Genomic DNA, 23,168 nt, shown 5'->3' on the forward strand with positions numbered 1-23,168 from the left:
AGTAACATTGCCTAAAAATAGTATAATAAAACAAATATGTAATTTTGCATGCAAGTATAAAACTTTGTGTTTCATTTCCCAATAACAGGACTAAATTCTGGATAGTTCTCATTAAATAAATTTCTAAACACAAGTTTGAATTCATTGTATTGATATTTTACTGTGCCTATATGTTTTACTAAAATGTAAGAATTAAATCTCTTTGCACATACGTACAACAAATAAATTAGCATTTATATCTTGGACTCACTTAAAACAGCAGGTACTATGCAGACGCAGTTGGTAAGCATGGCGCCCTTGATGGCGTCGAGCTCGGGCAAAATGACGAGGACTAGCATGCCCAGACCAACTGTATGCAGGGTTTCCATTATGAAGACGAAAAGAAAGTCGCCGAATGGTGGCCTCTTCCAGGATTTGAAAAAGCATATCCTGAGGGACCGCAGGAGAGTTCCAAGCTCCGGCACTGTGAAAGCAATCAGGAGACACCAAGTCCAAGCTACACGCTCCTCTGGCGGTAGGTTGACCACGAACTGCTTGTCCCTTCCTAACATTTGAGCAACAATTTTAGTCAAACATAAAATAACCTTGAAAAAAATAATCTACAATTCCGGATTTCAAAATTCATTTGCCAACATTATATATTCTTAATAACTACATTAAGAGGCAATATATCTCATTAAAGCCCTTTATTATGTAATTATTTTATTTGTGTTATGTCTAAATAACGTACAGTAAATTCTTCCTAGTAATAAGGTTTTAAGATTGCGTTCAATATTAAAATTACAGAATCGTATTTGTCAGTTGACTAATATTCTTTGATGCAAATCTTTCAAAGTGCATATTTACCCTACTATAAAAACTACTTTGCTAATTTACTTATTACCTCCTTTACAAATCCTGACAGAAATGTATTATAGATAGATAGCCTATACCAACAGAAGTTGTGTAAACAAACCACACTATTCCAGTATAGTATATGATAACTTTTTATAAATCAGTACCGATTCAATCCATTAAAAGTAATTTATTAAAAAATATATCGCAACATTCTTTGCTAGGCCTATTTGACTTAACTATAAAGTTGAGTAATATATATTTCCCGATTAAAATAATCGTTACTATTCTAAGTTATAGCTCCAAATGTAGTGAAAATTTTGTCTTTTAGCAGACAATCAACAAGTACTTATATTACATATATGTGCTTTTGGATTCTTGTTATATGCCAAACTAATGTCCAAATAGGTTAATCTCAACCCTTTTTATTTAACCACTTATGGGTGGCTTTATTTAGATTTAGGCTAATCAGCTTACCGAGATCTTTGTTGCAATATGGAACGACTCTGTCGGGTCGTAATTGTGACGTCATGAAGAATACGGATCCCTTGGCGATAACACCACACACAAGGACGATGATAAAGGTGACCAAGTAGGCGACCACCTTGAGGATCTTGACTGTGAACTCCAGGCAGACCTGGGACTCCATGGAGCCGCTGTCCGACTTGGGTGGAAGGTCTCGGAACACGTCCCATCCCTTGGTTTCTTGGACTGTCCTCGTGCTAGAACGAGATATAGGTGTAAATAACTTCATCAGGCGTAGAATCACTGGGTTTGTTTTATGGATAATATTGACTTTTAAAGAGCAATGCCAATGAGAGACAGAGAAGGAGTTGGAAATTCCATTACTTTTTAGTATGATTTACCATTTGCTAAGATAGTTTTTTAGTTCGCCTTATCTAATATTTAAACGATGTACAAAAAGATATTTTTTTCTTTATAACCAATAACAGTATATATAAAAAACTAAAAAAAGCATTTGATTTCATATTAATATAATTATATCTTTAAAATGAGACATCTTCTATACTTCCACGGCTAAAAATAAGGACGCGAAGTTATTTCATGTATAAATTTGTTTTAATTACCACTTATGTTATATAATTGGTATCCCTAACAAAGATATAAACACCTGTACAGTGTATCTGTTGTAGATTAAAAAGTCTTAATGGCCGTTCTCTGGTATTTCACAATAACAATTATTTAGTTATAGTTTAGCTACCAACCAAATGTTTAAATAAGTCTTAGTTGTTTTATTGAAATTTTGACCTTGAATATCTAAGAAAGTAACAAAAATAAAGACTTATAGTTGTGCTAAAACCTTTGCTTTTCAGTACTTTTACAGTGTGAACCACAAAGAGGAGAATGCTTTTGAGTTAAGATCCTAGGGGGATTTGGCATTTCTTCATAGCTTTGAATCCTCCAATAAGTCAGCCCCTTTTGACTTTGACAGCTTTCAAGAATACTTTTTCATCTAAAATTGACCAAAATTTAGAAGATTGCAAACTTTATGATGGTCTTGTATAAAAAGATTTATATCTAAACACCCAGCAACAAATCCAGAAACGAGGTAAAATAAGGATAGGGTGAGTGCTGGTACTACCATATTGACCCAATAATATACCCACATGTGGGAGAGGTAGACGGAAGACCTGATACCACGTAGCTTCTGCAGTTCTGGCGTTAGTTTTATTACACACTCAAAAGTTCATGGGGATGCTTTGGAGAATTATTTATTTATTTATTTTTGACTTATAAATAGCTTCAAGGGTCTTCCAGTTACCTAAAATTAGCTATATTAAATAAAAAATAAAAATTAAAACAAAAAATTATACTATCCTCTAACTAAGGGCCAAGTGCAAGATTACAAATAAATTATAATTTTACTAGCTCAAAAAAAAAACTAAATGAATATGTCTATTCTTAACAATAGAGGGAAAAAAAACACTTTTCACACTTGAAATAAATACTGCACCAACACCTTAAAATTATATTAGAATTAATATTGAAAGAGCAAAATGAAAACAATTCTAAACAAAATAATAATCTAGATTGGTTACCATTAATAACATACAAAAATATCCAACCTATAAATAATCCAAAAACTTAACTTATTGGTAATAATACTAAGAAATAAACAGGTTTATTACAAGTATTTCGAGTAAACGTCTCAAACTAAAGGTTTTAATATTCCATAAAAAATCTTTTGCATTCCTAAATGATAAATCAATATATGGAATTGTTATTATTATATAAATCTAAAAATCTTAACAAAGAAAAATATAATGGCTGATTGTGTTTACATCTAGGAATAAAAAACAATATTTTGGACCATTGAATGAAAATTAGGGACATAAAAAGTTTATATTTTTTAAGTAAATGTGACACTATCAATCAGGTTATTAGTAATTTATTTAAACAAAAAAGATTAGATTTAAAAAAATTAGTCTTTTCTTGCTTGAATGTTTTTGAAAGTTAAATTCATTTTCTTAAAGAATCAATGGGGGTAATTTACTGTCACAATATGTGTTGTGTTTTTTAGTTACAAAATATCTTATAAAAATTTATTTGAATAATTTTCAAACGGACCCTGAATTATTTGTTATTGTATAGGGTCCCAAATAATGAACAGGATTCTTATCCACTTCTAACAAAAAGATAAAATATTAGGATTTTTGATTGCATCAATGGATGAAAAATATTTTGCATTCCTCATAACAAAACCTAGCTTTTTGTAAGCCTTACTGTTGGTAACGTTTCCTAATTGTGTATCGAACTTAAAGAAGAATCAACATAAACTCCTAGATCTTTTAATTTCTTTCAGATTTTACTGTTTATTCCCATTATAAAATAATTTAAAATATCTACCTTTTTTGGATCTGGATTAAGTCTTGCAGAAAACATTTTTTTAAATTTAAATGTATACCTTTTACCACCATTCAATAAGGGCTATCCAGAGATTCTTTGTAAGAGTTATAATCATCTTATTGTAAATTGGTATGTTATAGTTTTTGATCTTCATACATATATAGAAGCGGTTTGAATTCATTGTAACTTTGCTGGAAGGTCATGATAAAATACTATGATATAAAAGCGTCCCAGGTTAGGACCCTTGAGGCACTCCTGAAGCACTTAAAATACTGTTTTGTATTTTAAAATTTGATATTGATACAGTTTGTATCTTCATTGTAGGTTAGGATCAATAAAAAGTACAAAAAATTGTTAAATTTCGAACTTTAACTAGCTTCCAGTAAAAGAAGAATGTGGATTGACACTTATCTATTAGCATTTGGCATTGTCCAGTTTTATATTACATCGACCCTCTCCGACCTTGTCTATTCAGCTGATTTTTCCGCCTTGGTTCTAACTCATTATATTTGATTCATACGAGCGACGTGGGTGGAGATATAAACTTGATGATGTGCGGGTTATAGGGACGGGCAAGTCGGGGGGGGGGAGGGGCGGCATCAATTAATTAAGATCGGGGGGAAGGGAGTGGCGGGATGAACAAGTGGGGAAGTGGCAAGGGAGTAAAGGCGAGGGGGGGGGGGGTGGAGAGTAGGGGGAAGAGGGAGGGAGGGGCGAGGGGAGGGGAGGGCTAACACATTTTAGAAATCAGGATGGGGGAGGGGCGTAGTGAGGGCGAAGGAGAGGTGAGTAGGGGGGGGGGGGGGAGGGGTTTGGTGGGGGGTGGTGGGGTGAAGGGGAGTGGTGGAGGGGAGGGGCAGATGCGGCACCGTATGGGGGGGGAGAGGGTGTGGGGGAGGGGAATGGAAAGGTAGAGGAGGGAGGTGGTGGATGGGGGGGGGGGCGAGGGGGTGGCGGGGGTGTGGGGGGGTGGCAGGGAGAGGGGGTTGGGAAGAGGAGGTGGAGGGGGTGGGTGCGAAGAGGGAGGTGGGGTGGCGAGGGAGGCTGGGGGGAAGAGTAAGGGAGTTGGCAGGGAGGGAGGTAGGGGGGGGGCGCGGGACGGAGAGGGGACGTGGTAAGAGTGGTGGCAGGAGAGGAGGAAGAAGGCGGCGAGGAGGAGGGCATAGTGCGGGAATTGAATGGAAGGGCAAGGGGGGGGAAAAGGAAGGTGTGGGGCAGGTGCGGGCGGGGGGGAAGGAGGGGAGGGGGGTGGGGGGGGGGGGGGGCTGGGGGGCTCATAGCAGAGAGGGGGTGTTAAGGGGTAAGGGGGGGAGGGAGGGAGGTTGAGGCGGGGGTGGGGGGACGGTAGCGGGGGGTGGGAGTCGAGCTCGCGCAGGGGTAGCTGAAGAGGGGGCTGGATAGGAGGGGGGGGGCTCGGGGCAGGGGTGGGGGGCGGCGGGAGGGAGAGTGGAAGGGGATTGCTGGGAGGAGGTTAGTGTTGAGGAATGGCAGGCGGAGGGGGGAAGAGGATGGAGGCGTGTGGGGGGGGTGGGGGTAGGGGAGCGAGTACCAGGTAGGGGGGGAGGGGGTGACGGGGGGGGGGGAGTGAGGGCAGGGGGGGGGCTGGCGAGAAAAGAGGGGGGGGGGGGGGGTCGGGGGCGAGGGTTGGGGGTCAAGGGGTAGGGGGGGGTGGTGAGAGGGGGGAGGTGGGGAGGGGGGGGGGGGGGTGGGGCGGAAGGATGGGGGGGGGTGGGGAGGGGGGTGTGGGTGGCTGTCGGGTTAGGTGAGACTGTAGCGGAGTGATGGGGTGTGAGGAAGGGACAGTGGGGGGGGGGGATGATGAGGGGGGGAGCAGGGGGGGAGGGAGGGGGGGAGGTGTGGTTGGTTGGGGCGAGGGAGGGGGAATGTGGGAGGGGGGTCGGTAAATGGCGAGAGAAAGAGGGGGAGGGGGAGGGGGGGGGGGGGGGGGGGGGAGAAGGGGGGGGTGGGTTGGGAGGTAGAGTGGCGGAGGGGGGGTGTGGGTGGAGCTGGGGTGTGAAGAGTGAGTGGGATTAGTGAGGGGGCAAAGGAAATGCTTGAGGACGCCGAAAGGGGGGGGAGTGGCATGGTCTGGGGTGGTGGGGAGGGGTTGGCGGGGGGGAGGTAGTGGGGGGATTGTTGAGAGGGGGGAGGGTTGGTGGGTTTTATTTCTGCTTTTTTGGTTGTTTTTCTTTGTTTTGTTTTCAGTTTTTATTTTTCTTCCCCTTGGTGTGTTTGCTCTGTTTTTTTCTTGTTCGTAGTTTCCTTCTGTACCACTTTTCATTTTATATTTGTTTTAATAAGTTTGTAAATTAACAGCTCAAAAACCTTGGCAAAGGAATTTAATAAAGATATTGACGATAATTTCTAAGTTTTCAGCTTGGCCTGACTTAAACAAGACAGGAACAACTTTTGCTTCTTTCCACGGTTGGGCGAAATTTAAACTTGACAAGGACAAATTAAAGAGATTGCACAGTCGGTTCATGCTAAAAAACTTCTCCACAACCTTCTACTAATATGAAGAATATTGCAAGGAATATTATTTGACGATGTCATTCGGTCCACACTTGCCAAGAACTTCACGAAGTAAGTTTGTATTTTCTACGGTATTGCTGGCTGCCAATGTTTGTTCTTCAAATGCCAAATGCCAATAGATCAGCTCCCCTGTTCGACGCCATAAGTTGGAAATGCTCTTCCCCACAGCCGTTTATTACCAAGTTAGCCGCGGCAATTACGGTCCCAGATTTGTTCAACTTTCCCCTCCTCGAGCCACAGCATCGCAGGTGTGTAGTAATTGCTGCCATCTTCTTTCGTACGTGTAGTCTGAATATAGATTGTGTGGCCTTTCAGAATATGGGTAATCCAATAAAGAAAGCTACTCTTAAAAACAAAACTACTTCTCTTAACAGTCTTTGTTGCGCAAATTTGTAGTACAAAGTTTACAAGTAACGTATCAGTGTAGAAAATGACATAACTCTAATTTTCCATTCATCTATACATTTATCTATACAGGCAGTATAGCCTTATTTCAATATTCTGACCTATTTAACGCCTTTCGTACAAACCTTTTTAACGCATTTTGAGGTCAAAACATCTCCATAGACATATTGACCAAAGGAATTTAATTTCAAAATTATTCTGGCAATTCTAATTAAGACCTTAATATATTACATTACAATTAATATTTCCCTTTGGCCAAAATTTAATAAGTTCCTTTCTATGCTTTTCTATACAATACACGAACTTGTTTGTGAACAAAGGTATGTCCTAGCTAAACCAGTAATTAACGCATTAAAATACAAGTGTACACAAAGAAACCCACACATTACTGACAACCATAAAATGTAAAATTTCTAAACTGTCTCATGCACCGTGAAATACACAGTCAGTTGATTTAAAGAACTTTGCAATAAAATATTTAAAATCTATAAATATTCTAAAGTTCATTCCTGTCTCTTTTAATACAGCCACGCTAATAAATTAGGTAAGTTTGTTTCCCCCGTGTCACATACATCGCACTGGACTTGTTTCCAACGACCCTAGTGAGTCGCTGTAGGATATGGTCCGAACTCGACGATGATGAGTCCAGTTGCTCAACCATCTCGCCCCGCTCACGCGTTGGCCAAGCCGCTGGAATGCCTCCTTTCCTCAATGACACCCGCGCCATCCTCTTGGATTCTTACCTAATGTTACTCACTATACAGTGAAGGAATCTGACCCGTTCGACATTTATCATCAATGCCTTTTACTCACAGCACGCTGTGCAACCTTTGCCAAGAACTTCAGTGATTAACCGTGGGAAGTTTGTGATGCAATACTAAACACATCAAAGTTTCAAGTTTTATATATATATATATATATATATATATATATATATATATATATATATATCACTTTTTTCTGGATAATCAGTAAAAGTATAGAAAAAGCAAAAAAAGAGTTTGGTTGTGTTCTAATTAGGCCAATTTCTTTAAACCCAGAAATTCCTACAATACTACGACTAAAATTAAGGTCTTAAAATTCATGAAGTTTAACATTGTTATTAAGGGGCTAAAACCAAAATGGCACCAATAAAATCGGTTCTTAAGCTACGAGTTCATATGTTGCAATGTGACATGTTCAAATGTCTTATTTACACATGATTGTAGTCAGTTTGTTCTAAAATTTTATCGCTGCCATGATGGTTACTCATAACATCGATGTAAAACTGTTTGCTAGCGCTCAGCCAAATCTCACGGAGTGACATCGAACTGAATGCGGATATAGAAAAAGAATTATGTAAAAATTTCAAGGTCATGTCATTCTCGAGATATCTTGTGGCATACAGAAAAACAGACATAATATACATTTCATCGGTTCGCTAACGCTCAGCCAATACTTTTCAACTCTTAAAGCTTAAGTTTTTAATTTGGTCATCAAATTGATGAAGTGTCTAAAACTTTTTCATTTTTTCTTAAAACATCCTAGATGTTTAGTAAAATGTGTTAACGTTATATGCCAACGAGTAAGCATTATCACGAATAAGATAATAGAGTACTATAACAAAATATATTTTTATTCAGGCAATTAAAATGTAAAATTGGGATTCCGTTTTTACCCAGTGTGACAGTAGCTTTCATTTTGGGGCATGTTAAAACATGAAATTTTTTAATCAACATTTTAGTTTTTTGTATTAAAATTATATGCCAACAAGTAGGCAATATAACGATTAAGATAATAGAATAATATAACAAAATATATTATTATTCAGGCAAATTTACATCTAAAATTGGGATTCCGTTTTTACCGAAGGTGAAAGTAGCTTTCATTTTGGGACGTCGTAAAAGATGAAATTTTTTAATCAACATTTAGTTTTGTTATTTTCTCTAATCCTTCTAATTATGTTGCTATTTTTATTTTATTTGTATTTCTGTTCAATCGTACTAATAAATATATATATAATATTTATTACCACTCCAATACAAGTGAAAAGTTTTTAAGATTTAGTTTGGAATTTTGCATATACAAAATTAGTTACCTCAGTAGCTAAACAAATTTACGTGTTACAGCGATGTCCAAATCATCGACCATACTACTCTTGATCAAAATCAAATCTAATTCAATTACAATTGCCTATAATTACATTTTCACACGCTACCAAATAATCGTCTAATCCAAGTCTTAAGTTAGTAAGAACGGTTCTTGGTTAGTACTTTAAACCATTCAAAACAGTTTTCGAAGTTGTCAATATTTGAAACGCTTAACGCTTGAGTGAATTTATTCTTGAGTGTTTGTGCGGGGAAACACTTACTGGAGGGCATTTCTATAAACAGCGACTTGAAGAATTACAAAACCTCTTTGTCTTACTCGGAATCTGTATTAATGGTAATAAACTCTTCACGTTCAGAAAGGGGAAGGCTTGTGCACATTTTTATGAAAATGTAATCTTAAATATACACATCATATTTTGTGTTTTGATCAAGGACATAAAATAAACAATTGTTGACATTCAAAACGTGGTAATTATATACTGGTATAACTTTTACTCTACCAGGTATGTGTAAACAATACTGGAAAACATAACGTAGCTATTGTTGGAAGGGTTGATTTAATGGGATTGTTGAGTTTAGCTCCAGTTTACCTCCCTTTTAGTTCAGCGCTGCCGAATCTGACGCTGTCACAGACTGAGTGGAACTCAACGTTCACATGGAACCAACCCTTCCCACTATAGCTGCGTTATTTGTAGAAAACTCGGTTGCTTCTCCGTAATTAGAGATCGTCTCAGAAACATTGTAGTGCACTAGAGATAAACTCAACATTCACATGGAACCAACCCTTCCCACTATAGCTGCGTTATTTGTAATCGTCTATGTAGCACTAGAGTCGGAACCAACCCTTCCCACTATAGCTGCGTTATTTGTAGAAAACTCGGTTGCTTCTCCGTAATTAGAGATCGTCTCAGAAACATTGTAGTGCACTAGAGATAAACTCAACATTCAACATACTTAAATAGTTGAGGTTAATTGACAATTAGTTCTAGAGATCTATATTATCTCATGATGGGTATAATTACTATAAGAACTCAACTAATTGAGTTCTCCAGTTTATTGCAGATCCTCTGATCTGTGAAACTTAATTCTCCAAGAGGAATCTGTCAGATTGGTTTAGTAACAGTCGAAACAACTGAACGATAAATTAGCGTGCTCTACTTGACGATGGGTTACGTATAATGTTAAACGGCTAGTTTATATAAGAGCACCTTGTAAAATGGGTGAAAGTGGATATAGACCGTGGTCCAAGAAGAGGGTAATATTTGCAGACAGGTCGCTCTTATTGTGCTGTCACTTTTCTTACTTTCCGGGAGTTGATGTTTCGTCATGTCAAGATACGCTTCCTCAATGCTTTGACTCGTTTCCGGAACGCTTACGAGTCGTTTGTCTTTTAAAGATAAGTTATAAATGGGGAAAAACAAAAGTGTGCCATGATATACATTTAATCCCGGAGTAATTTTGTTGTTACATCCAACTGATTTACGCAAATAAGTGCCAATTTAAAAGAATTCTATACACAAGCAATCCGAATTGTATAGGGATAAACATTTATTGGATTAAAACGAAACCGATTTTCCCGACTCACATAAGATTAGTTTAAAAGTATAATATTTGCTCGAATTTTAGACCCCAAAATGGTTTGAAGGGTTCACTAGGCTTCACTTAAATAATGGACAGTTTATTTTCTTTCAGTTTCCTAAAGAATTTACGAAGTTAAAATAATATGAGATATATCTGAAAATTCTTGGACATATTTTATCCAAAGAAATAACGTGGACAATAATACCATAACGTATGTTTGAAATCTTGAGAAAGGATGTGATATACCTTTAAACAGTGTATCCACGTCGTATAATGAATTACTATTTCTTGCCTGTAATTCTGTACGAAAAAGAGTTTCAATAGTGCTTGTATTTTCCACCTCCAAAAAAAATGTAAACTTTTGTTGTCAAGAAGACGAAGGAGTTTTCAAACTTTCTGAAGACAACCTTGTTTGTGATGGGTTGGTCTCTCTAATCACGTGTAAGTACCTCACATAGAGATTCTCAATATGACCACACAAATATAATAATCCTAAAATTTTATTCCTCTTTGGAGGGTTTTATGTTACCGTGTGCATAGTTAAAAATACCTTGATATCGACTAATTGGTTAAATATTATCGTCCTGTACTTTCAAGAAAGGACAAGTCTTTTACTAGTTTCAAATACACGTTCAACGTGAAAGATGAATATAAAGTAGTTTCTAAGGGTTCAGTACTGTACAGACTCAGTCCCCAGAAGGCAGGGCAGTTCTGCACCGGCGGCGTCCTTGGGGAACTCAGGAGTCGGGTGTCAAGAGCTCGCCAGATCGATTCCTCCGTGACAACTTCCGCCATTTTGTGCCCAAGGCGTATATATCTCTATTAAAAAACACTTTCATGTTGTGAAATTTCATCAATCAATAATTCTGTTTCAGTGTACCGCCTGTTGTATCTTTATATATTATGAAATTAAACTAGGTTTCCAACTAGGTTAGTGGATTGTAGTTCATAGACCAACAATGGTTTTTGTATTTTAGTTTGTCATAATCAGTAGTTAGGTCGTGGGATTGCCATAAAACCAGAGGAGTTGAGAAAACTTAAATTCCTCTCAAAGGTAATGGTTCCATGAAACAAACTGTGATTATGTTTAGAAGCTTTGCAATTTAATTCTAGATGAAGTGTAATTTGAGGAGACTTTAGCAAATATGGTAAATAAAACATTCCTATGATATACTATAACAGAAATTTGTAGATCATAAAATCATTACAGACGAGCTTATCCTCTAAATATTTTCTTATAATTACATTATTATACGCGCAATCCGATAAGGAAAATGATGTTTTGTGCTGTCGTCACCAACATCTAACCCCGAGAAGATGAGCGGTGGGCCGCGCGCGCGCGTTCACGAGCGTGCGTGCGTGCACGAGCGTGCGTCTCAGACCTCAAATTTAGTAAAGTTGGTTTTCAGAATTAGTCCAAACTTTACTTTCTCAATTATCTTGGATAAGTTTGTTGACTAACAAAATCTTGTTATGGAAAAGATATTTGAGGATTTGTAGTTTAAAAAATTCAATTTTTGGATTTGATTTTGTTCAGACGATTTTTTTCAAGTTTCTATTAAAGAGTAAGACATCTGAGAGTCTTTTTAGTAGTTCTCAAGTAACATTAAATTGAATTGCAATCTTGTATAAACTATACGTGTTAGCAATTTTAATTAAACATAAATGCATAACATAATGCAAAAATTCTTACACATTTAAAGATTTTAAAGCATCAACACTATTTCAGTCTACTAATTTCATAATTTTTATACTCAGATAAAAAAGTACAACTGTGTGGTTTTGATAAACTATTGAATTTTAGTATTATATTTTAATATAACTAGTACTTAGGAATAGGAAAGGATTCATTACACTATATCGAGATTTGCTGTAAACAAGTATTTGCTTATTGTCTCTTCAGTTTGTGTGAGTAATACGAAGTCATAAAACTGAATATTTAGTATATTATTGCATACACTCTCATGTTATTTCATACATTGTAGCTAAAAACATTTTCCGTGTCTGACTTCACATCTCTGTCCCACTGGTCTTAAAGGATTCAGAGGAGATTAATGAAATAGAAACTAAAAATCGTTAATCAAGACAGTTTCAAACCACTCTTTATAGTGATCACGTAAAAAAGGTTGTTCTCAAATTTCAAGATACCGTCCCATCGTGTTTGAAGTTTAAATATACTGACATTTCATCACCTCAAATATAGAAATTCACAAAACATTCACCTAAGAAACGTCTAAAAATTTTGCCCAGAAATTATAAGCTCGTTCAAACTAGATGCTTACAAGATGTGAACACCAAGAAGCTATTAAACCAATTCCTTGGAATGCAAAATAAAACACGTTCATGTTACTTATTGATATCCTTAAAAAACTACTTTGCCTTTCTACTTCAAGGCTTCACCTCAATGGTCTGGGACTCAACGATTTGATCTGGTTTGGAAGATGGGTATACCATCCAGAATTTATAAGGGATTGTCTTTGATGCTTTTGGTATATTTTAATAAATGTGTACCTTTCGAGTACCTACGAGCCGGTAACCAATAAGGCATGCTTAGAAATTCACTGCAGTCATGTTACGGTTTTTGATCTAGTAGACTAATTTATGTACTGATCAACATGGACTTGCAAGATAATTGGACGAACTAGCAGTAAGCAAAGTAGTCTAAATTGTCTTTACTCCTGAATTTCATTATAATGAAACACTTGAATTCCTTCCATTGTTCCTTTTGGTATTAAACTGTTTCACCGAGGAGAAAATTCGAAGGGATCGTTATCCATTAAAGGTGAGTTTAAAGAATTCACTAGAGTTGTTGCAATCAGTATGTTGCTTTAATTTGATGGAGTTCTGCGACAACAACTCAACACAGTTCGTACTAAAGGTTTATGAAGAATATCTACACCTTCCATAGCAACAAAGCACTCGCTAGTACCCGAATGTATAATGTAGACATTCACTGACAGTGTTGTAGTGGGTGTCTGATGACGCAAGGGGGCGTGGCCTCCCCCTGCTGCCGCTGACGGCTACCCGTCCATTATCCAACAGTACTCTAATTGTAAGCACAAGCACTCTCCGTGTCTGTCTAACCCTAACTAGGACATGTTACTCAATTCCCTACACCTCACTTGCAAGTATCCTCTGTGTCTGTCGGAGTAATAGCCCTCACTGATAGTAATCTCCACGGGGAAATGTCACCAGTTTTACTACAGCTTCTAAAACGTTGAAATTTCTTGTACATCCGTCACAACTGTGAATATTATGGTATATCAAAGAATTCTTGCATCCCTTAAAGAGTTAATATATTAGAGATTCCCAGATATATAACCAATTCGGTATCAATTAGTAGAGTAATTATTGTATAACCCAAATGTTAGGGTGTAAGTACCGCATGTAAGTAGAAAACAAATACTTTTATTCTGCTCCATGCATATAAATACGTTTGACAGTTAAACTTGTATTGTCACGTTTTATGAGGTATTTCACTTCAAATTCTATACTTTATTACAGACTAATACCACAGACAATGGATACGTTTCTATATAGAAACGTATCCATTGTCTGTGCTAATACGTAAGCATATGGTGAATCACTATGGTAATAGTTTTTCAGTAAACTATAACATCAAGATGTGAGATATATGTACCAAAATATATCATACAGATATTTTGTGGTTTCAGTTGGTTTACTAAAATACTGTACATTTTTATTGTAACTTGAAGTATCAACTTCCCATACAGGAAACAACCAAAGCATGGCTTGCTTGATCGCGAGGTACTCTACTCGTATATATTTTGCTTTAACGTTTGGAACGAATTTTGGGCCTCCAAATTGAAATGGTATAGTTCTTTGCCCCAAAAACTATTTGGAAAAATCTTATCAGAGAAATAAATTTTCGTAATGACTTACTACAGGAAAACGTTTCTTTTCAAAAGTCATAGGTTAAACAACGAAGTACCTTATACTTTGATAGGAATTAATTATTAAAAAGATCTCTAAATTGTGTGAAAGAATTTTGCCTCAATCCTGAGGGTAAGAGTTTTACCGATGATAGTTGCAACGTAAGTTTAAGGTAAGAAATAAAGTGATGAGATGACACCAAAGCATCATAATCTAAGGTTATTTGTTTTAAAATCGCAGTAATCGGATAAAACATAATGTTTTCATTGGCGTCATAAACCTAGAGAAATGTTATTTTAGAAAGTAGGCCTACGTTATTGTTTATACTTGATTAACATTTCAGCCACGTTGTTAAGTCACTTGAGACCACTTGAGAACACAAAACAATAATTCTTCAAACGTCCTCAACAGACGTTTAAAGAGCTCGTGGAGTGAATGGCCTCTTGAAAGTCGTTCCGGATGTGGCGTTTCGAAGCAAAATTTAATCATGGTCGTTATGCTGTTTATAAGTTACACAATAATTTTTAATAATTAATAATTAATTTTAATCTTTAATTAATTTATTTTTTTGTAGTACATAGTAAATTTCTTGTTGCAGTTCATGTACCAGACAATCTGAGATTTTATTGCCGGAGTTTTTCTTACGTTGTAAGAAGTTTGTACATGTATTTATTTGTTTCCTAACATATATTACTTTCACGAATTATAAGTATGGAATCGACACATATTATTTATTACGACTATTGTCTAACTGTTATTTTCTTGATTCCCTTACTGTTTCTTTTCAGCGATGTGGTATTATTTATATCGGTTTATCTTATTTTGATCAATTACAAACTGCTATTAATATAAATTATATAAATTGTATTCAGTAGTTTACTTGTATATGAGAGGAATAAATATTATCAGACAATTCTGGAATTAATTGAGATAAAAGTATTTTTAAATTCAGTTCGGGTATAAGTAATAATAAAACATACATGGGAAGAATTAGGCTGGGCCTATATGAACTTTACTGGTGGAATTAAATTACCCCTGTGCCTAGAATGGTTGTTGCAATTAATATAACCCACCAATCTCCCACATGTGAAGGATTGGTAAATGAAAATTTATTCAGTATTAATGGTATCAATTCCCAAATTTCTCAACTTTAATATACCTTGCTGGGCATATAAAGCAATGTAATAAAAGATGAAATTGTTTTAACGTACCCTATGAAGCCACGAGGCTCGGCAATTTCTTTAAACATTGTCCTATAAAACAGTTTTTGATTCTTAAGGAAATTCAACTGATGTTACAGTTTATACAAAATATAGGAATTCAAACCCAACTATGTGGTCTTCGAGGTACACAAACAGTTGCTTCCTACATTCACTTCTAAAGGTACTTGAATGAATGCCATAATCTACTGCTGACAATAGCTCCTTTGGTAAACAACCAATCACGATGGACGGATCTTTAAGGTGATCATTCATTGTTGTTGTCTAACACGGAGTATGTTATGAGTTACGCGGGCGCGGTGAAAGGACAGCGTATTCTGGGCCGCAGGATCTAGAGCAGGCGAGAAAGCGTGCAGTGAGCACGGCCGAGCTGTAGCAGAGACCGGTGCACGCCTCACGAGCTCAGCGAGCGCTGTGTAACCACGGTTATGCAACTAGCATCTGATCTATCGATAGTGGGGCAGGGACAGTAGCTGGGTTGTGTAACACCACTGCACTATATGGGAATTGTACTCAGCAGTTGATGCTTCCTGAGTACGAGTATATCGAGAACATATCAGAAAGGTAGTCTTAATCTAAATCAACGAATTAGCAACATAAATCAATATCAAACTTTTAGGCGCTGCAAAGCAATTTCCGCCCTTTCATTGGAACAGGAGAGCATAGACCGGTGTCCAAAGCCAGATTAAAATTTTATTTTAACTATATTCATTTTATGATATAATAATCTCACTGACTTTCAATAACAATATATTTTTTAACTCGATAAATGTAAATAATATTGATTGTAAATAACTCCTTGTTGATTATAGTGCTTTAGTTTCATTCACCTACTAAGTTAGCTGTGTACGCAGTAGGGATCACTTCTGGCTGGTTTATACCTACCAGTTGAATCCACTACTAGCCACAGCAAAAACTGATGTGTCACTTAAATCTGGGCAACCTTATGAATGTCCGAGAGCGGCACATCACTAACCGCAAATGTCGAGATTCTGGGGTTCATGGGCAATTCGATAGGTCTAGTCTACTGGGAGATGACTGTTGGAGTTGGTGGAGTTTGTTCCCTAACCTCAGAGGTTCTTGTTAGCCTCAACAAGGGTGTGCCAACCCCTGCCTACTTTGACTGGAGAGGCTGGTTCAGAGCTGGCCTCCCTTTTCTCCGGGGAGACATGACTTTGAGATTTAGTGCCCTAATACTTCCTCATGGATTTCGATAGGAGGCGGCCCCTACTCCCTAACCTTACCCATCCTGAATATCCTGTCACTCCGGAAGCAGCGCAAAGGTTCTTATAGGACTAAGTGTAATTTATAAGCTTCTTGTTGTAAGAGAACAAAAAAACAAGTTGGCTGTGTGATTATTAAGAATGGACGCCCAGTTAAAACATAAGATACTTTTACATTAAGTATCTTAAATGAACAACATAAGCTACATCAAAAGCTAATGTTTGACGCATATTTTGGAGTATCTGAAGCACAGGAATGTGTAATTTCTAGAAGCATAAAGAAAAGCACACAAAGAAATGATGTATACTTGTATTTGACAGAGCATTAATCAGACTTCGATGATACAATACAGATGACAAATTTATGAATCAGTCCTTCAGATAACTCGCAATCCCGATGACTAGGCACACTGACCAACTGAGCCGCCATAAATCTTCCAATACGTAGAACTCGCACACTCGCTGTAGAGGCGAGCGACGGCCTGCCCAGGTGAAAGCCACCGGTTTAAATAGCGCCCGCGTGCTGAACGAACGTGCCCAGCGTACAAGAAATAACAGCTCGATCTTGCGGAACCGCTTCCTCAGGCGTGCTACACACCGTTGACTTTTGCATCAGAAAAACAAGAGTAAGGCTGATCACTTCCGCTTTCATTTTTGGTAGTGGATTTATAGTAGGCTTTGACATGTAGCCTAATGCGGTCAAGCGTTCTCTAAGTCCTCTGCTGCCAGTTTCCATCCATACGACGTTCTTTGCTTGGGCTCTTCGTCTCCACCAGTCTTTACCACAGGATGGCCAGTTAGTAGTAGTAATTTCACTCTTCAAGGGTTGTCTACCTGAGGCCCAACACGTATTAAAAAGACACAAAATACGCTTTAGTAATTAAAAACAATCATTTAGGCTGATGGATGCTGAAAGTTTTAAATATTTATTTTCATACTCTTGGTTAGGAGCAGATTTTTTTCCAGATTGTGAACTCTTGATTCCTAATATGGCAATAAGCGTTATACAGGAAGAACTATGGTACATCAAACTGTTTACCTAACAGCTTTATCAAAATCTAAGGATTCCAAATTAACTTAGGCCACTCACATGGGAGTTTTACCACTACTCGTAAATTTTGAAATTGCATTCCTAAAAACAATAACTAAGTACCTTCGTCAAACTGTAGTCTTAAACTACTATAGTTTCGACTTTTAATAACTCTTTTGGACTCCAGATGTATATTCCTCGCTTTTAATATTTATTGACACCGACAACAGAAGTTGACTTCAAACTGACTAAAAGTAAAAAACTAGAGTAGTGTATGACTACAGTTTGGACTGGTTGACGAAGGTACGTAGTTATTGTTATTAGTAAATCCGCAGCTTAGGACTATATCATATGGAAATATTAATTACGTTCCTATTATAATATTTAAAGTCATATTTATTACGTATATTTATTAGAGTGAATATAGCACATAAGCTAGTAGACCTAATTGGGATGTGTATAAGCGGTCTAAAGGACAACCGACAATTACGTTAGCAAGGAAAAAGACGAAAATGAGCTGAAGATTAGGGACGAGCCAGGAGGTCATATAATGACGTCATCAGATGATGATCTCACATTCAGACCGGGACAGATATATTTGCGGGATCCGTTGAGCCTTGGACCGCTAGCCCGGCCCCGGGCAAGGCCGCCAAGCTGTGGTTAGTAACACCTCCTGACTAACCGCGCGTTCATGTCTCCCAAATAACTGCAGTCGGATGCCGCCTAACTTTGACATAGAGCAATATTGTTTTTTACTGTAGATACTCCATACATATGTGTATATGTATATATATACACGTTGTATCTGTTTGACTATTATCAATTTTAAGTTATTAGTAATTACTTAAATGAAGATTTAGTATCTATAACATTCATAGGTTAATTTAAGAGGTTTCTTTAAAATATTTATACTATTAATCACCCGAATTATTTGTGAAATTGCTGCAATGCAAAAGCAATTCTGGGACTATCTACATAGTAAAATCACCCATTTCATGACGGGTTCTTTCGAATTTATAAACTATAATTTGTCATCAGTTTGGAACAATATTAGATTGGACGTGAATTACAAAATACTGAAAATAATGTAAATGGATCGTCAAATAAAATGGAAATTAACTATCCATTCAGAAATCAATTTTAAAACATTTTCTTGAGCATACATTTTAATTCTGAATGACATTAATTTTAATTGTACGGGACATGAACTTCCCTATAAAAAGTATCTGAATACAGCTTTTTAATATTTGATCTGAATATTTAATTTCTAGTTACTGAATAATATGCTATATAGTGTACGGCGAGTCAAATCCCCTAAACGACTATATACCCTTACCACTATATATGCACTACTGACCGTTACAACTCTTACTGTCTGTCTGATATAAATAATCAGTATAAAATCTTTTTTTCAATGATTGAAATATTTTATAAAATTTGATAAAAAACAAATGAAATTAATCTACTACTCGCATAATAGGATATGTTATAGTAGTTTATTTCATATAGTAAAATATTTTATAGTAGTTTAATTACTATTTTAATTTAACCCTATACATTTAAATATTACTCTTACCGTATCATAAGTATTCAGATTCGTTTTCTAATGATGATTATACATTAAGGTAAGTTTGTTTAATTAAGATTCATTAGGATTACTTTCGAAGTTACAGGGAAGAGAGGGCTACAACAGCCCTAAACGCATCGAAATAAAGACACTTTTCATTTCTTGTGTGTAATAAAAATAAATTATTTAAATAATACTCTTAAAAAATTGGTCAATGCATTGGGACACAGTCGGCGATTGATATATCAGTCCCACTACTAGGGCTGTGAGTAGCCCACGAGCACTTGGACGGCGAGAAACCAAAATCATTCGGTGTCCACTGCCCTCTTAACAGAATGTAACTGAACAGAAAATTCCAATCCTCAGACTGAATATTAACAAATTTAATTAAATATTAAACATTAACATTTCAAGCAATTAGGCCAACCAACTTATAAAATTCAATTTGAAAGTGGATTTCAAAACTTTTGTTGAATAGACCACTAAACATAGTATACTGTTTGATGTTATTGTTATGGAGAGGTCGTTCGTTCAACAAGGTTGAGAGCAAGGAACATAACCTTTTCAAATAAACATAGTAATTCTAACTGAACACCGAGTTAGAATTATCATTAGTTACACAGCACTATTAGACTACGTACTATCCAAATATTAAATCCCAGCGTGTAAACCGGCTACCGAATTTGACACATAGTCAATACTAAACTATAATTTTGAATTTAACATACTGACTGAATACAGGAGTTTTGACTCGAGCTTTTCGGAATGCTTACTGGATCAAACACTCTAGCAGACTAGTGATTACTATTATATTATGAATACTCAATTTTTTTACTCTCACTGAATATTGAATTCTTAAGATTATAATGTCTTTCGGTTACACAGCATCCAAACATTTTTTACACAGTTAAATTGTTGAAATATTTCAGCACCATAGTGGAGAGCTAAATTAACTGAAACTGCTAATAATACGTATCCGTCTGTACAGGCGTGTGTGAAAGAGGCGGGAACTGAAGCTATGACACCGGCCGCGTATGGATACAAACAAAACGATAACGCTGTTGAGGTCTGAGAAGTATTCTTACTGTTCTAGAACGTAAAATTGGTTTCACATGCTACCTAGCGTTTTCTAGTTGAATTAATTTAGTTGAATATGTCAATTATTTATTGGTTGTTTCATCATTGGTGATACTAAATGAGAATTGTTTAACCCATTGGAAGCAAAATTTGAAAAATTACAGTACTTTTGCAAAACAGTAGTTTGTAATGTGTTTTTATTTGTTATTTGTCAATACGGATGCCAGGGTATTTTCATATCATTATCGGAAATAACACACTAGTCAGCTGGAAATCGTTCAATTCAGTTCAATCCACATTATAAGTTTCACAACCTGTAAACTGTACACTAAACTCATATTATAGGTTAGGCTAGATGATATCATTACCTTACCTTTAGAGATAATGATAGAATAGTGAACGTAGTCGTATTACAACTTGTAATCCACGTTCATCCCAAATAATGGAAATCTTATTCATCACTATATTTCGAGAAAACCGCGCGAACCTTATAGCAAGTCGTCAGAAGCTGAGCACAGCCATTGGTATTTGAATTTACAAATAATCACAATTGGCACAACTCTGCTACAAACGAGACGTAATGCCTGTCTCTCTAACGTTCAGCACTTCTTTCTCTTCTAATCCCTTTGCTCAAATCTTTGAATTAAAGCAGTTCAAGTCATTACTGGCGTGATTTGATTATGATCTCTTAAGCTACCAATACGTATGGATGTTTTAAATATCGTATTTCATATTTTCTATTCCGAGCTAAGTAATCTTGTATGATATCTTCCTAACCTCAACTTCATATTTTATAGAAGTCTTAGGAATTTGTTACCCTTTTACTTTGTAAATCGTCCGTTTGGGTGTCATCCTATCACTTACACCTTGCCTTTATTAGTACTTGACATTAATTACTTTGCTTCTCTCCTCTACTTCTCCAGCCCACCATAGTTCCGGTTGTCATCTGATCCAACCCTTCTCCTTGACCTTTCCCGTGTTGCCAACACCGCTCCAGACCCGGGTTAGGTCGGGCGTGGTCACTGGTCGCTCTGTTGGCCCAAGGACGCCCGGTGGTCGCTCGCTTCGCTCTGTCCTCACTTCTGCCTACCTCGCAAAACACCAAGTCTAAGATTGGCACACTATATTTTATATAAGCTGGAGCCTATTTTAGTTCTTTTAGCCTGAAAAATCGGTCTAAAGTAAACGTACATTTAGGTAGGTAAATTTCTTTAAAATGTTGTGACACCGTCCTAAAGTAAAATTCTATTAACTATTAACCGATTGATATAATAAATTAGAATAATTGAGTAAAACGTTATATCGATTCGCAACTTTAGCAGAAAATCGAAAAACCATTTTAATAATTATCTTTCTTTGAGTGCATATGATCATAGGGAGAATGAACATTCCCTTAGTATATTTATGGAAATGGGAGCAGAATTATATTCTCTTTTATACGTTTAGAATCTAATACATTTAGCCTATGCTTATGTTTGAGCTTTCCATACGTATCCAACAGCATGCACAATTTTTCTTAGCTCCTATTTGTGTTTATAACGTCCAAATTCTACTATTTGTTTCCTTCTTCCACTCATTAAAATCTGTACAGTGACTTCAAATTCTGCGCTTATATTTTAGTGAAGTCGCTTTATGCTTCTCCCCTCAGGAGTGAAAGTCTTGAAAATATATACGAGATTTTAGTCGTATTAGTCCTAACTCTATAACAACGAGTTAAGGCTGATCCCAAGCTTTCTTAAAAATATGATGATGCTTTCATATGTGTCTTTATGTGATACTGGGCAAAACAACATACAGAGACATTTTGTTATCACCTAAGTTCATAATATTAGCATAATATACTAATGCTCAATCAATAATCATTGTTGGATAAATTGTTCTAGAATCTAAAGCATTCTAATAGACTTGAATCAATTATTTATTAATTCAAACTAAACTCACTTAACTTAATCTAATTGAAATACGAATATCTCTACAGACTTTTATAACATCATTTTGTTAACTTAGCTACATTAAGCTTAAGGCTTGTTTATATAAAAATGCATTAAAACTTAAGTTCGATCGTAATTTGCAATACGCTTAATCTTTAGCTATGGATTTATAAGAAAACTAGCTAAAATATATACGTAACAATGATTATTAGCGTACATTAATGGCGCTTATTACGTTGTATACCATTAAGCAAATGCTACTTTTCAAATTAATGCATTTTAATTAAAGCTCTGCTTAAGCATTTTCTTTTAATAGATTAAAAACAATCATGCAACAAAGAGTACTTAGAAGACATAATATTAAAAAAAAAAAAAAAAAAACGAATTATAATATGACGCATTTCAGTGGTCTCATGGACTCAAAACCTTAATGTCTTCTTTTAAGCGTGACTCCAAAATCTAGTTAATCTTTTATGTATTTTTGTACAGGAAAGAAAAACATGGAATTGTTTTGTTTAACTACTAGTAATTGAATATTTTTAACGCATTAAAGCTGTTTCTTTTTAAGTATGTTGTTTTGCATGACTGTTGTACGTAACTGCATAGCTATAACCCATTAATTCTTATGTACCCGTAGATTCATAAATAATTATTTTGTTATTTTTTAAATGTAGCTAGAAGGCGAGCCCGGAACAATGATTTCCGTCTTTAACAAGAGAAAGTGGGATTTTAGTCATCCCAGCAACTTGTAAACAAGCTAACGACGCGGTATTCCCAGTAAAAATACCGAAAATTAATTGAAAACAACAACCAGTCATAAGTTTATAAATATATATGTATATATATCGATTTGCTGGTTAGAAGTATTAAAGTGATTGGATGCGAATTTCTAAACATCAAGGTTGCTAGCTGTTAC

At 36.4% G+C, this 23,168-nt stretch overlaps 1 protein-coding gene across 2 annotated transcripts in view; it reads right to left on the bottom strand.

Annotated features, from left to right (window-relative positions):
• LOC124364979 (chitin synthase chs-2) overlaps positions 1–23,168 on the bottom strand; it is a 69,322-nt gene that overhangs the window by 27,477 nt on the left and 18,677 nt on the right. For both annotated transcript variants that reach the window (XM_046820841.1, XM_046820840.1), the window contains exons 2-3: positions 1,312–1,556; positions 251–544 (exon numbers count right to left, since the gene is read on the bottom strand). In XM_046820841.1, coding sequence (XP_046676797.1) covers positions 251–544; positions 1,312–1,556 — 539 coding nt within the window. The remainder of the gene's footprint in view (positions 1–250; positions 545–1,311; positions 1,557–23,168) is intronic.

This window comes from Homalodisca vitripennis, chromosome 6, assembly GCF_021130785.1.
Source record: "Homalodisca vitripennis isolate AUS2020 chromosome 6, UT_GWSS_2.1, whole genome shotgun sequence".
Classification (NCBI taxonomy): domain Eukaryota; kingdom Metazoa; phylum Arthropoda; class Insecta; order Hemiptera; family Cicadellidae; genus Homalodisca; species Homalodisca vitripennis.